This window comes from Acinonyx jubatus, chromosome A1 (assembly GCF_027475565.1).
Source record: "Acinonyx jubatus isolate Ajub_Pintada_27869175 chromosome A1, VMU_Ajub_asm_v1.0, whole genome shotgun sequence".
Taxonomy (NCBI): Eukaryota; Metazoa; Chordata; class Mammalia; order Carnivora; family Felidae; genus Acinonyx; species Acinonyx jubatus.
This window is the reverse complement of record NC_069380.1, coordinates 199,152,441-199,167,456: the sequence shown is the minus strand read 5'-3', so window position 1 is coordinate 199,167,456 and position 15,016 is coordinate 199,152,441. Positions and strand designations below refer to the sequence as shown.

At 35.0% G+C, this 15,016-nt stretch overlaps 1 protein-coding gene across 2 annotated transcripts in view; it reads left to right on the top strand.

The window, feature by feature from the left end:
* The window catches only part of PARP8 (poly(ADP-ribose) polymerase family member 8), a 175,798-nt gene that overhangs the window by 137,022 nt on the left and 23,760 nt on the right, over positions 1 to 15,016 (top strand). For both annotated transcript variants that reach the window (XM_053200812.1, XM_015085963.3), the window contains exon 16: positions 8,801 to 8,893. In XM_053200812.1, coding sequence (XP_053056787.1) covers positions 8,801 to 8,893 — 93 coding nt within the window. The remainder of the gene's footprint in view (positions 1 to 8,800; positions 8,894 to 15,016) is intronic.

Below are 15,016 nucleotides of genomic sequence, written 5' to 3'. Positions count from 1 at the left end.
TCATCATTTCATGGAATTGCTGGGATATCTGTTAATTCTGACTGTTTGAGGGACTGCCAAACTATTTTTGACAGTGGCTATACCAATTTGTATTTCCACCAGTGGTATAAGATGGCTCCAGTTTCTCCACATCTTCTCCAGCACTTGTGATTTTCCTTTTTAATCCCCCCTAATAGCCATCCTAGTGTCCGTGAAGTGGTATCTCGTTGTGGTTTGGATTTGCGCTTTCCCTAATGATTAGTGATTTCGAGCATCTTTTCTTGTGCTTATTGGCCATTTATACATCTTTTTGGAGAAATGTCTGTTTTTATCTGTCGCCCATTTTTAATTGGACTATTTCTTTTTTGTTGTTGTTTTCAGAGTTCTTTTTTATTTTTAAAGTTTATTGATTTATTTTGAGAGAGAGAGAGCATGCAGTCATTCAGGAGAGGAGCAGAGAGAGAGAGGGAGAGAGAGAGTCAATCCCAAGCGAGCTCCATGCTCTGCGTGAAGCCCGACGCAAGGCTCAATCCCATGACCGTGAGATCCAGAGCTGAAATCCAGAGTCAGAATTCAACCAACTGAGCCACCCAGGCACTTTAAGAGTTCTTTATATATTCTGAATACTAGATTTTTGTTAGATATGTGATTTGAAGATATTTTTTCCTATTTTATGGGTTTCCTTTTCACTTTCTTGATAGTGTCCTGTGACACACAAAAATTTTTAATTTTTATGTAGTCCATATTTATCAATTGAACTGTTGCCTAATTCCTTTTAAGTGTTTTATAGTTTCTATCTTACAGTTAAGTCATTGATCCTGTTTGAGTTAATTTTTGTGTATCGTGAGATTGGATTTTAACTTCATGCTTTTGTATGTAGTATCCAAATGCCTCCACACAGTTTGTGGAAAAGACCTTCTTTCGCCATTGAATGATATTGACACCCTTGTGAAAATCATTTCACTGTAGATGTATTGGTCTCTTGCTGGACTCTTAATTTTATTCCACTGACTTGTATGTGTGTCCTTGCACCTGTACTACACTATCTCGTTTACTGTAGCTTTGCATTAAGTTTGTCAGCAAGAAGTACGAGTCCTCCAACTTTGTATTTCTTTTATAAGATTGGATTTCACTATTTGGAGTCCCTTGCATTTCTGTATAAATTCTAAGGTCAGCTTGTCCATCTCTGCCAAAAAAGGCAGTTGGAATGGCTTTGCGCTGGCTCTGTAGGTCAATTTGGGAAGTATTCCTGAGTTAACAAAAATTGTAACCCTTCCAGTCTATAAGGAACACAGGAAATTTTTCCATTTATTTAAATTATACCCTATTTTGTAGTTTTCAGTGTTCGGGTCTTGCACAACCTTGGATAAGTTTATTTTTAAGTTAGTTCATTCTTTGTGATGCTCTTGTCACTTCTCATCAACATTGTGCTAGAGGTTATAGCCAGGGCGGTTAGGTAAGCAAAATTATTCGAAGGTATCCAGGCTGTAAAGGAAAAACGAAAATGATCTCTGTTTGCGGATGACATGAGCGCTGTGTGCTAGGCACTGTGTGTACATATTTTGCATATTGCTTTCTTATTTGATTTTCACAGAACTCTTGTGGTTTGTGTATTTTTGTGCTCATGGTACAAATAAGGGGATTAAGATTGAAGGAGGTTAAGCAGTTTGTTCAGCATCACTCAGCAAGTATGGGTAAAAGCTGGACTTTGAACCTGCTTCTGCCTCATTTCAAAACTGCATCATAAATGCTTATTGAAAACTTCCTAAGTATAAGGCACCATGCTAGATTCTGCTGTACTTTTTAAGAGAAATTTGTCCTGTTCTTGGGAATATGTTTGAAAAGACAAATTACAAAGCGTAGAAAGAGACAATTCTATTAGAACTTGTTTGCATTTCAAGATTTAGACTCTAAAAAAACATAGAATGGCCATTTATGATCATAATAATCTGTCAAATTGTATGATATATTTGTTTTATTTTACTTGTTTATGGGAAACCTATATAAAAAGTTTTTCTTGCTACTCATACACTATTTTTTTATCAGTTAGCTTTTCTCTCGAAGAGATACAATGTTATTCTGAAACCTAAATTAACTAAATGAGCATTTGTTCGTTAAATATTTGTGCAAGTTTGTTATTTTTGTGTGATACATGGAAATATGTAGTTACAATGAAAATAAGGAGAATGCTTTGGTCACGTTAGTTTATCCCATTCAGGAGGTCCATTTTTACTTTGTTAATGTTCCTCTGTGGATCCTGATCTATTGCTTAATCTAGGGCAATGCAATCTTCACTCCAGAAGATAATAGTAATGTTATTAATGGCACATGCTTTTGAGTGCGTTTTATGTGATCGTGTGTTGAACGTGTTTTACATGGATTATTTAATTGAATCCTCATCATAACCCTATGAGGTGGGTATTATTATTACCCTTGCTTCACAGATGAATAAACCAGTAATTTATTTAATATCAACACTGCTGGTAAGCGATATACACAAGATTCGAGCCCTGGGACAATGGCACCAAGCCATGGTTCTTAACCGTAATGCTATTCTTGACTCACCACGTATTTGAACTGACTACTTTTACATCCTGGAAATTTACTACACATTTCACTGGGAGTTTGCTCTTTATGGTTCAGTTAATGGCAGCTCATTCCTATAGTAAGTGATAGAAACATCCTAATTGCTATTGGTATTTTCTGCACCTTGCTCCCAGTTTTGTTTTACCTATTTTATTCTGCACCAGTGAAGTTGGCTGTTTCTTTGTAGAAGTGGAAGGGCTTTTGTAAATAACGATGTTTTCTAAATAAGTATAGCTAGCTATCAGCTGGTTTTCTTTTGCTGTGATTCAGACTGATACTAAGGAAATCAGAAAACTTACTTGGGTTTTTTAAATAGTTAGATAAATGACAGATGAAATCAGGTCAGGAAATGAAAGTCAAAGGAATATCTGATCTTCAAAGGAAGAGAAGTAAACAGAAAGAACTGCCTCTTGATTGTTTGAAAACAGATGTTGAACCTCAATCAGGCATACTCATTTATTCTGTATCTTTCTTATATTTACATTGCAGTATGTTCTACTGTAATTTTAATAGAAATGTGTAAAATTATTACAAATAAAATTTCTTATGGGGTATAAATTGTTAAAATGACTCACTGACCATTTATTCAGCTTAAAGGATGCATTACAAGCTGCAGTGGCTCCCAGAGATGTAAAGAGGATAAGTTATATCCCATTTGGTGATGAAACAGGTTAGATAAAACTCAGGCTTCCGTAGAATTCTCTGCCTAATGTTCATTATGTTCGTTAGACTTTTCTCTTTCCAAAGCCAAACTGTGTCTTATATTTTTTCTCTTTTCTCTAAGCATGATTATTTATCGGATTATATAAGTCCTCTTTTACTACTATTCCCCAGAAGTCCTAACATTTCGGTCACTACTTGTACTATTCTGTCACTTTACTCAGAGGTCTGGGTAAGCATGTCATACCTTCTGCAACACAGGTAACTACACTGTTTACTTATTTAGAAATACCACAAGGCTCCACTTAACGCTTTTGTTCACGAAGGTTATAAATATCACTCCCAGGCATGAGAGCTGACTTGTAATACTTTGAATCTGCTTAAAATTCATATTAACATCACAAGGATTGTCCAGTCCTAGATTTTCCTGGGTTTTTCCATTTGACAATGCAGATTGGATTATGATCAGAAAACCCAACCCAAACCAAATCATTGGTTCTCTACATTTTGAAATCAATTAGAATGTTAATGCAGCAAACTGGAAGATGCTTTAAAATGCTTTAAAAACACTTCATCAAGAGTTTTTGGAAAATGCGAAAACAAGAACTTACTGCCAGACTCACCAGTGTTTTATCAGCCTCTAACTTCCCAGTGCCCTTGTCTTTTTGTTATACTCACTCTGAACACCATGAATCAGTGCAACTGTTGGTCTTCTTTGAACCCTGCATAAGGGCTGCTGAACCCGGTGGGAGAAAACCACGTACATGGTTGTGTGGGTTAGTGTCCCTACAGTTAGAAGTTTTTATCACTGGTACTTGGCAATCATTCTGTGTGTCCCTGCTACTAGACTTTCCCATTTCCCTGATCAACATGGGATGTGAAAAGTAGGATCTCATTCTCTTCTCCTGTCATGTGAAAACGTTCCACATTGCTTGCTCTGGATGGACTGATTAGGCCCCAGATCCCGCTTCATTATTCAAGAACAACGCCCAATCCTATTAAAGCAAAGTCAGCTGAGAAACCCGACAATCTGTATTTTTGTGTATCCAGCCTTGCTGTGGACCTTAGACAAATGTTTGTAGCTTAAGTTCTTATTTTCAGAATGAATGAAAAAGCACATCCTGTTCCCTCCTCACCCCATCCTCCCATCCCCCGCTCCATGTCTCAGAAATAAGATTTCAAGTTTTGAAATACAACCTAAGATAAATAACAATTATACCAAAAAAAACCTTTAATTCAGAAATATGATTTTTTTAACATCCAAATTGAGTAGAAGAAATTGATTTTAAAGCTCAAACAACAACTTAAGTTATATGAGACAGTGGAGAAGCTTAAACATGCATGGGCCTATCTTACTATAAATCTGTCTTGATCTCTGTGGGATCCCTGTCTTTCTTAATGGACAGTACCTCCCCCCCCCAGCCCCCCACCCCACCTTGTAATGTGTCTCTCTTCCAAACCATGAAAAGAACCTGAAGCATAAACTATAAAGTCAGAAATACAAAGAGCTGAAGGCTTGTAGGTTTTGAGTTTCCAGTAGATATTCTTCATTATTCTCATATGTGTTCAATACTAGTTTTTTAATTTTGAATTTTTATTTGCACTGCTCATTTCTTTTTTAGCAAGAACAGTTTTAACAATAAGTTAAGGGTTTGGATAAACTATGGATATAAAAATAAAAACACTACTTCATAATAAGCCTCAATGAAAATTTTCATTAAAAACCTATTTTTGTACACACACTGGGTTACAACACACAGAAGACACGGCTTATCCAAGTTCCCTAATGCTGTTAATAGTGAAACAGCTCTGTATACCTCAGGGGGAGTTTATGAACCTTATCTTACTTGGTTCCCTTTCTCGGTCCTCTGCTCTACTTGATGCGCTAGGTGTGATTTTTTTTTTTTTTTAAATCCCCGTTTACAGATAGGAACACTGAACTGTGCACATGTGCCTCAACTGGAATAGTAACCAGTTTCTGGTTACTGTTCTGTATATTGGGCTTACATGAAAAACTTTGTTTAAACAGAAAGAGGATGGCAAAAAAGGGTTTGAAAACCACTCACCAACACCATGCCAAGTATAAATACGTAGCTAGATTCTCTTGAGGTTTATCATTTCTATTTTCAGTGGGAAGTGATTTAAATTCATTGAAAACACAAAGTTTCTACAATGCAGTTAGGTTCTGAAATATTCTTTAGGGCTTAACCATTCTTGAAATATGTTTTCACTGCTCACATTTAAATTGTTTTGATTCAAACAAAATTTAAAATGTATGTTAAAAACTTCTGAAATAAATCTCAGGGACACATAAAGTTCTCCATGTGTTTAAATGGTGCGTAATGAATATTATATTGCAAAAAAAATTATGTATGTGCAATGGCAAGAAGGACTTGGCATGGTTTTATAGTTTAAATTATAAGAACTAACTGCTGGAGGGCAATATAATAACATGAAGAATAGGCAATATTTTGCAAATGGAAACTTATTGATTGTAAACTCAAAAATAAACTCATAAATGTTGTACACATTTGGTTATGTTTAGGCTTATACACTTTGTATTAAAGTGTATGTGTAGTAATAGCTATTAAATGATCATGTTCTATTTTTTTAAATATATTTTTGTAAATTTGGGGGCTTATTTATTCATTCATTCATTCATTCATTCATTCATTTAAGTAATCTCTAAACTCAGTGTGGGGCTTGAACGCACAACTTCGAGATCAAGAGTTGCATCCTCTACCGACTGAGCCAGCCAGATGCCCCAACTGTGTTCTATTTTTAATTAATGCTAGAGTTTTTTGTATAAATAGTATAGTAATAGAATTTGTTGGGGGCAGGGGATTAGCTGAGAGTCCGCTAACGTGAAAGATCGCTAATCCACTATATAAATCTTATGTTTCAATAGGGAAGAATGATTTGGTTTCTCTTTCTTGAATAAGATATCCTTTCTGTGAGTAAGGAGATGTCTAATCTTGATTTACTTAATATGACTTGAGAACTTTCTTTTAAGGTGCTATGTTGTGTTGACATTTTGAATTTCTCAAATAAAATGTGGATAAACATGGGAGAAGGGAAAGTCAAAGGCTTACAAAACCTAGTTTGTAAATGTTTATCTCAAAATGAAACTGATTTATGTCTCAAATACTGTCTTGAACTTTCTAGTAAAATGAGCAATAAATACAGAAGTGTTAGTTTAACAATTCACTAGTATTTACTTAGGTCAGTGTTAACCTATATATATGTTAATCGCCATATTACTACCTCTATATTTGCCATTTTACAAAAAAGGGGAGATCAAATTATTTTTGTAAGAATATAATGTGCAGTTTTAATTTTTTAGTATGGTAGCAAAATTTCTTTTTCCCCCGAAATTTTCTAGGGTACCTGATTTCCTTCTTCAGACAGTTGCAGAAACAGGATATTCCTATAAATCAGCTTTATACATTTTAATCAAAAAGATGCAAGAAAGGAAAAGAAGTGTCCATAAAGTAATCAAGCCATAGCTTTATCATTAGGATTGTAGGTTTATTATTTAAAGTAATGGGTCCATTGGTAAGTCCACGTGATTAGGAGATTTGGATATAATCATGTCTGGGAGGGGGATGAAAAGGATGCAAAAGAAAACATTGAAATGTTTATATGTTACCCAAGATAAAAAAAATAAGAACTGGTAAAAATTATTTGAGACACAAACCAGGGTGGTGCATGAATATCTAGGATTGGGGACAGAGTGGGCTGATAGAGATATGTAACAATAACTATTACATTTTTTCCTTAAGTCTTTGAAATTTTTCCTAAGTTAAAATTATAAAAATTTATCCATCCAATCTAATATAGGACGAAGTATTTTCTTTCATCTTTATTTCTGTTGTTTCAAGCAATAATCAGGTACTGAAAAAGGTAGTTTCTTTTGTTTTAAAACATTTCCTGGAATCTGTGTGTGAATACACATGTACATGCATACATGCATCCATCCATACATACATACATATTTGGATGATCACAAAGTAAGTGTAATTGATTACCAAAAGTTCAAACGACAAAATAAAGCCAATTGTTACTCATGTACACTAAATAAGCTTTATCCTATTTTTAGCTTTGGGATTGATGGATTTTATTCATAAAAATGTATGGTTATTTGACAAGAGTAGTATTGAAAACACCATCTGTGTCCCTGTCTACTTCCTCAGAGAACACTGTTGGGTAGCTGTTACATGAATAAATTCCTAGGGCTCTTTATGATTGCCACAGTTTTATCTTCCCCCTGGACCCTCGGTGGTATACTGTTCCACTATACTCAAACATCAGTATAATGTTTGGCACTACACTAAATGTACAATCAGTAGTTTCTGTTACTGTTTCAGACCATGTCATGCTCCTAGAAAGTGAAGAGAAGAAACAATCCAATGTCTCTGGGAAAAACTGAGTTTGAGACATACATACACATAGATAAACACACAAAAAAATAGAAGATACAAAATAGGTTAAACACTTAGGTAAACAAAAAATTGCAGAAATTGAACAGTCTGCTCTAAGTATATCCATCTATGTATAGCAGTGTGTATATAGCTTGAGTATGGATGAAGAACTTTCTCCAATTAATTTGCTCTCATAGGTAGTTTTTCCTGCTGTTTCTGAAATGTAATCAAACTGCACTTTTAAGGAGGACGAAGGAAATATATCAGTTCCTTTTTCCCTAAAATTCTTTGGGGAACGTCAACCTGAAATGTTTGTGATTGGTCATGCTTATGTACACAAAGCCACCACTTGGGCCCTTTTTGAATATAAAGGGTGGACCACAAAGGACCATACTTCCCACTGGATAAGCACTAGCCCAAGTGGTCCTCAGAAATGAGTGAGCTTAGAAGCAGTGGCACTAACAAATGCCTTTTGTCTGCTAGGCAGCGGCACCATGGATTGTATCGTTAGGCTTCATCAGCTACCTAATGCAATGTAACTCGGGAGATAAGATAAATCAAACAGATGACACTATATTAGATTTGAAAGATGAGAACTTTTCCAAAGCAACTGCAGAGTGTATATTTCAGTGCTGTTGACTTCAGGAGGTTATTGAAGTCACAAGTCTTTGCACCAAAACCAATCTTTCAAGAGCTGGGTAACAAGTAAGCAGAGTCATGCTTATTTCTTCCAAAGAAAACTACCTAGGGAAAAGTGAAATTCTTCTCTGTATATTTGTTTTACATAGCTGTTTGGTTTAACCTCATTTTTTTAGGATATCACCAGCTTAGGTGTCTGCCTTTTTTTATACATCTCAGATACAAATGTGTATTAAGCAGGAGAGATGTATTTTCCATCTACTGCTAAAAAGTTCTGAGTGCAAGTGCCTACAACTATTTGAAATGAATTTCTTATATTGGTGACTCTGTATCACTAGGTGATTATTTACCAATTGTTACCTAAATTTAGAAATGTATTAAACCAAGTCGTAGGATTCCTTTCTTTTTAACATTCTGAAACTTTTGCATTATTTATTACATGGAATGCCATAAATTTAATTTAGGAATTGGGCAATGGAAAACAGTGGTGTAACTCATTCCCCTTTCTTTTGTAGCCCACTGTGTGTGAACGAGAGCTTTGTGTATTTGCTTTTCAAACCCTGGGAGTAATGAATGAAGCTGCTGATGAGATAGCAACTGGAGCTCAGGTAGTAACACGCAATACTAATTATTCCTTACTCTGATTTGAAAAACTTGTTCTGACCTACGAGTTTCCTTCAGTCTTTTGGACAAATATTTGATAGTTTGACGTTAGATTAAAAAACAACCCGCATTTGATTTGTTTTTTAATAGATAGAAACTCAATTTTGCTATCTTTATCTAGTGAGTGTTTTGTCATTTTGCCATTGCCAAGGGAAGAAATTAAACCCACATTCTGTTGTTTAAAAAATAATTGTGATTCTTTCACGGTGAAGTTGAAATATTGAAACACTTGCACATGTATTCTGTAAAATTTATTTGTAAAGTTATGGTACCATAAAATGGAATCTAATTTATTCCTGAAACTTAGGTGAAAAGATAAAGGGCAGAACATATGAGAAAAAGCATCCAATTTTACAATAGCAGTGTTTACGACATAGGAAGGCAAATAAATATAAAAAAACAAATGAAACAACTTGGAAGTAGAGAAGCATTCCATGTTTCCAGAAGGAAAAAAATATTATAAAGATGATAGAATTTACTTGTTGCAATTCTATCAAAATTTCAATTGATTTTTAAAATTTATTCATGGAACTTAACTTTCTAATAAATCTATAAGAAAAAAAAATCAGACAAAACATAAAAAAAATTATGAATGTTAATTAAGGGAGGCTAGACCAAGCACATACAAAAACATATTATGCAATCTTATATTAAAAAAAAAAATACAGTACTGGCAAAGAATAGAATGTCAAATGATCCTCAAAACAGATCTTGTTAAAAATATACTTAATATACTTTAAAGAAGGCATCATATAAAGTTGTAAAGTAAAAATGATTTAGTAAGTGGGTACAAATGGCCTGCAATGTGGGGTGGGGGGAACAGATTAGCTCTTTGCACTGTTGGTAAAAACAAATTCCCAATGGCCTAAAGAGTTTTGTTTGAAAATACCGTATACATACTAGAGGAGAGTAAACAGTGTGTCAGGTTTATTCGTTTATGCAGTTTCAGGAAAGCACAAAGGAAGACACCAGCATCGAGTCCATACATATTTTACGTTTCCTACTTGAAAGAATAGTGAACATTAAGAGATAATTATGAAAAAGTTTATTTTCCCTCAAACATAAATGTATAAAAGCACATAAAAATAGAAAACCATGAAGATCATAACGGATTATTAGAGGAAATGAACACACGATTCACAAATATGGACCTATAGTTAGTAAAGAAACATAAGAAAATATTCAGCTGTATTTGAAATCAACAGGAAACTAAATGTGAAAAGAATTGCCAATTTGTCATTTTTAAAATTTGCAAAGATGAGTGGGAACAAATGATCATGTAACAGACATTCTTTCAACAAGTACTGAATGCCTGCTATGTAACAGGCATTGCACCAGATGGAGGTACAACAGTAAATATGGATAGCGCAGGCCTCATGGATTTACGTACATTCTGTTAACCTGATTATTTCACTGATTAACTAAACTGAGATATATCCACCTGAAGAAATATTAAGGAAAACAGTTGTGATGTAATGAGTTACAAATGAGAAATAAAAATACAACCAGTATAACAGTGATTGTATGTCATGTGGCAAAAAAGATTCCATGATAAAATTTCAGAAATACAGATTGATATTGCCCCTACACCCAAAATGCACATGTTTGCATATTAAAGGCTCTCAGAAAAACCGAAACTAAGAAAATGAGTAGCCACTACTTCAAGGGTTTCTCGAATGTGTCTGACCATGTGGCTCTTTTGTTTTCTTTCCTTATTGTTTTTTTTAATGTGAAAGTTTTTCTTACCAACTGGAACTAATATTGCTCAAAGAAAAGATAGTTTAATATATGCCATTTATAGCTAGGTAAAGATGATTAAACTTTACACAGGTGTGTGTGTGTTTGTGAATATACATACATGTATTTTACATGAATAGTGTGTGTGCATGTGTGTGTGTATTTATATACGTATATATATAATAGGTATATGTATGTATGTATATAAAATTATTTGAGTGGTAAAATTAACATTTGTGCATTTTAGTGGATGTAAATTGTCCCTCAGACAATTTGAAAAGGGAAGGATTTAAAGCCTGGAAATAAGAAATAATGGATTAGAAAGAAAATTAACATCATGCTAACAAGTAGGCTAGGCTGATAAAATATTAGATTAGGTGCTTTCCCCCCCTTATTATACATACATCTCAAAAAATAATGTTTGTTAAAGAGAGATTAATTTTGGGTTATACATGATAGTTATAAAACACAATTACTCGGCCGTATCAACTTAGTGGTTCTACTCCAAAGTGGAATACTCTTTTCACTACTTTAAAGCAGGTACCCAATATTCTGTTTATAATTCCAAAGATTAGGTGGAAACAGATTCTCTTTCTAGTATATCTCAGTAGTCCTGCTGCATCAGTTGACGCCTACATTTTAAGTGGTTCTATGAGGCTGCAAGAACATTCCTTACGGGGACACTGAAGGAGGCTATCCTGGAACGAGTGTGTTTCAGCAGCTAGGATTCCAAACACTCAAATACTGTTTCAACAAAAACAGCTCCATTTTGTGTGTGTTTGTCCTGGGCTCTCATATAAATGATTAAGAAAAAAGGAATCCATATTGAAATGTTTGAAGGCCATCGATCTTCAATTTTCAATACGCCTCTTTTACAGAATACATTATATATCCGTAGGCCACTCCTGTACATGCCTTTCTTGCTCACCTGGACTTGAACTTTCTCAGTTGCAAGTGCTCCTAGGCCGCCTTTACCTGTGGGGGAGGGTGCAGAGTCTTGCTCTGCCAGCTGGGTTGTATGTAATGGCCTGTGGCAGCATGTGATTCTGTAAGCCCACAGACCTTTGTTCACTCAACAAATGGCCTAATTCCCATTGCCTGAATTCTGTATTTGTCTATCCTAAGTATCTTAGCCTCCAGATTGCCTCTTCAATTATATTATTTGGGCTAAGAGGAAAGATGTGTGTAACCTGATGGCTACGCCACTCACCATATGTGCTGAGGTCCTATTAAGAATCTCTCATTTTAAATGCTGAGAGTGGGGAAATACATGATTTGTGGTAGAAGAAATCATAGTCATTTGTTAATGTTTATTTTTTAAAGTAGACACTTTCCTTCATTGAAAAATTAACACATGCAGACGAATACAAATCCAGTGTTATACAAACCTTTCCTTGTTCAAAAATTCTGAATGCTAACTTCTGCAACAGATAAATCATAAAATTACAGTGGTTTAGGATGATAGACATTTTTATTTCTGGCTTACGCTGCTGCCCAATTAGAATGTTTGTTAGGCAGCTTTCTGTGTGATGATTGAGGGAACTGGACCGTCTGCTCTGCTGTCTAAAGTACCTGTCCGATAGTAGAGTGGAGAGAAAAGTTGAGAAGGTGCACCTGTTGCTTCTTCAGCTCCACCCCTTCCTGCTGCCAGTCCATTGATTGAGGTGAATGAAGCCAGTCATACAGCCTGACCTGGACAAAAGGGGCAGAAATGTCCCACACAGAGCAACTGCCCCCAGTCAATAGCTCTCTACCCAGGAAGCCAGGAGTAGGAGGCTTTGGTAGACCGCATGTGATTTTGCTATGGTAGTTATGCTATTTCTTTGAAGTTAGCTTAGGACATATATTAACAGAAATAATTCTAATTAAATTCTCTACCCCGACATCCATTATTTCATTAGAGTTTGCTTGACTCCACTGGTGAAATTATTGGCAAAAGAATGCATATAATTTTTGGTAGTTTTGATTGTTTTGAAGCTTTCAGCACAAGATGTTTAATAAATATTTGATTGAAAGAAGGAACATTGTTCAGGTTATTAATTATTGTATCTGTTTGTATCTTTATTCTTGTGGTAAAAAACACATAACATAAAATTTACTATCATAACCATTTTTTAAGCATACAGTTCAGTAGTGTTAAGTATATTCAACTTGTTGTGAAACCGATTTCCATAACTTTTCATCTTGCAGAACTCGAAACTATATCCATTAAAACAACTCCCCTTATGTAAACCCCCTTCGTCCAACTCTGATAACCACCATTCTACTTTCTGTTTCTATGAGTTTGACTACTTTAAATACCTCATAAGTGGATCTTAAAATATTTGTCTTTTTGTAATTTCACTTAACATAATATCCTCAAGGTTCACCCATGCTGTAGTATGTGACAGAATTTTCTTCTTTTAGGCTGAATAATATTTCCTGTATGTATATTCCACATTTTGTTTATACATTCAACTGTCAATGGACATTTTGGTTGCTTCTATCTCTTGGCTATTATGAATAATGCTGCTGTGAGCATGCATATGCAAATGTGTTTAAAATCCTTCTTTGAATTATTTTAGAAATATATCCAGAAGTGGGATTGTCACTGCCAGCAGGATCATATGGAAGTTCTGTTATTAACTTCTTGAGAGGCCTCCATACTCTTTTCCATGGTGGCTGCACCATTTTATAATTCCATCAGCAGCACACAAAGACTCCAATTTCTTCATGTGCTTAACACTTATTATTTTCTGGGTTTGTTTGTTTGTTTGTTCGATAGTAGCCATCCTAATGGTTGTGAGGTGATATCTCATTATGGTTTTGATTTGCATTTTTCTGATGATTAATGATGTTGAGCATTTTTTCATATGCTTGTTGGCCATCTGTATGTCTTCTTTAATGAAACGTCTATCTGGGTTTTTTCCTATTTTTAAATTATGTGATTTCTTATTGAGAACTCTTTATATATTCTGGATATTAACACCCTTTTGGATATCTTATTTGCAAATATTTTCTCCCATCCTATGCCGTTTCACTCTATTGATTGTGTCCTTTGATGCACCAAAGTTTTTAAGTTAGATGCACACCCACTTGTCTGTATTTGCTTTTGTTGTCAATCCAAGTAATCGTTGCCAAGTTCAATGTCATGAAGCTTATCTCCTATGTTTTCTTGTGGGAATTTTATAGTTTAAGGTCTTAGTTTAGGTCTTTATTACATTTTGAGTTAATTTTTATGTATGGTATAAGGGTCCACTCCAGTTTTTTGTGGATGTAGTTTTCCCACCATCATTGTAGAAAAAAGTACCCTTTTCCATTGAGTGGTCTTAGTACCCTTGTCAAAGATCATTTGACCCTATATGCAAAGGGCGTGTACTTTTATAAAGCTTCAGTTGCAGACCGTGTCACGTAATTCTCGAAAATTTTTATAAGACAGTGCCAATTCCCTCTCCACTGCCAGAGTTTCAGAAGAGGCTATTTTATTTTACTGATTATTCTTTTTCAGGAGTTTTTATTTGTTTTTCTTTTATTGGGAGACCAGATAATGCTGAAAACAATTTGTATCTGGGTTAAAGTGCATCTCTCTGGGGTAGAAGGAATGTGAGTGTGGGTATGGAAGACAAAAAGGATTTTATTATGTCTTTATTATATCTGTTGCTTGGAAATCCTATATATACACACACCTATCAATAGAATAGTGTGTTAAAAACATACTAACGGTTTCAGTCCTACTGTTCTCTGAGTGAGTCTTGTGGGTATGTATGTCTATGTACTTTGAGAAGTATTACTAATAGATCATATACCCAATGGAATGGTTTGAGTGTTGCTAATTATTTTAGGTCCCTGGCATTTCTGGATGCTGTGATTGGGTGGCTGTGTTTTGTGAGTATACACACAACAGAGTGAGCCCTGCTATTGTTAGGTCACAGTGCTCCTTTCATTAACCACAAGAATCAAAATTTGTTTTACTCTTTGTGTGCATTTTTAAAATGCCTGTTTAAAAACTTTCTCGAAGTATTTTTTCTCTATAAAGATTAAGCCCATTGCTTTCCTTATGATGTCCCTGTCTTCACACTGGCACACTGTCTCCATTTAGACAGTATCTGTTTTCTTAATTCCGTGGCCAGAAGCTTATTGGTTTGGGGACTGGAGAGGGGGTCTTGCCCTTAACTGTTAAATAACACTGCCTCTTAGTAAATTGTGTGAAAAAGCCATAGAAGAACATAGGAATAAAACCATCATATTTAGCATACGAAGGTCATTAATGGCCTGAGGCAAAGAGCTGGAAGAAGTAAGATGATGTCAGGAGCTTCACTGTTCTTAGAGCATGTCAGACTCATTTCCTGCAT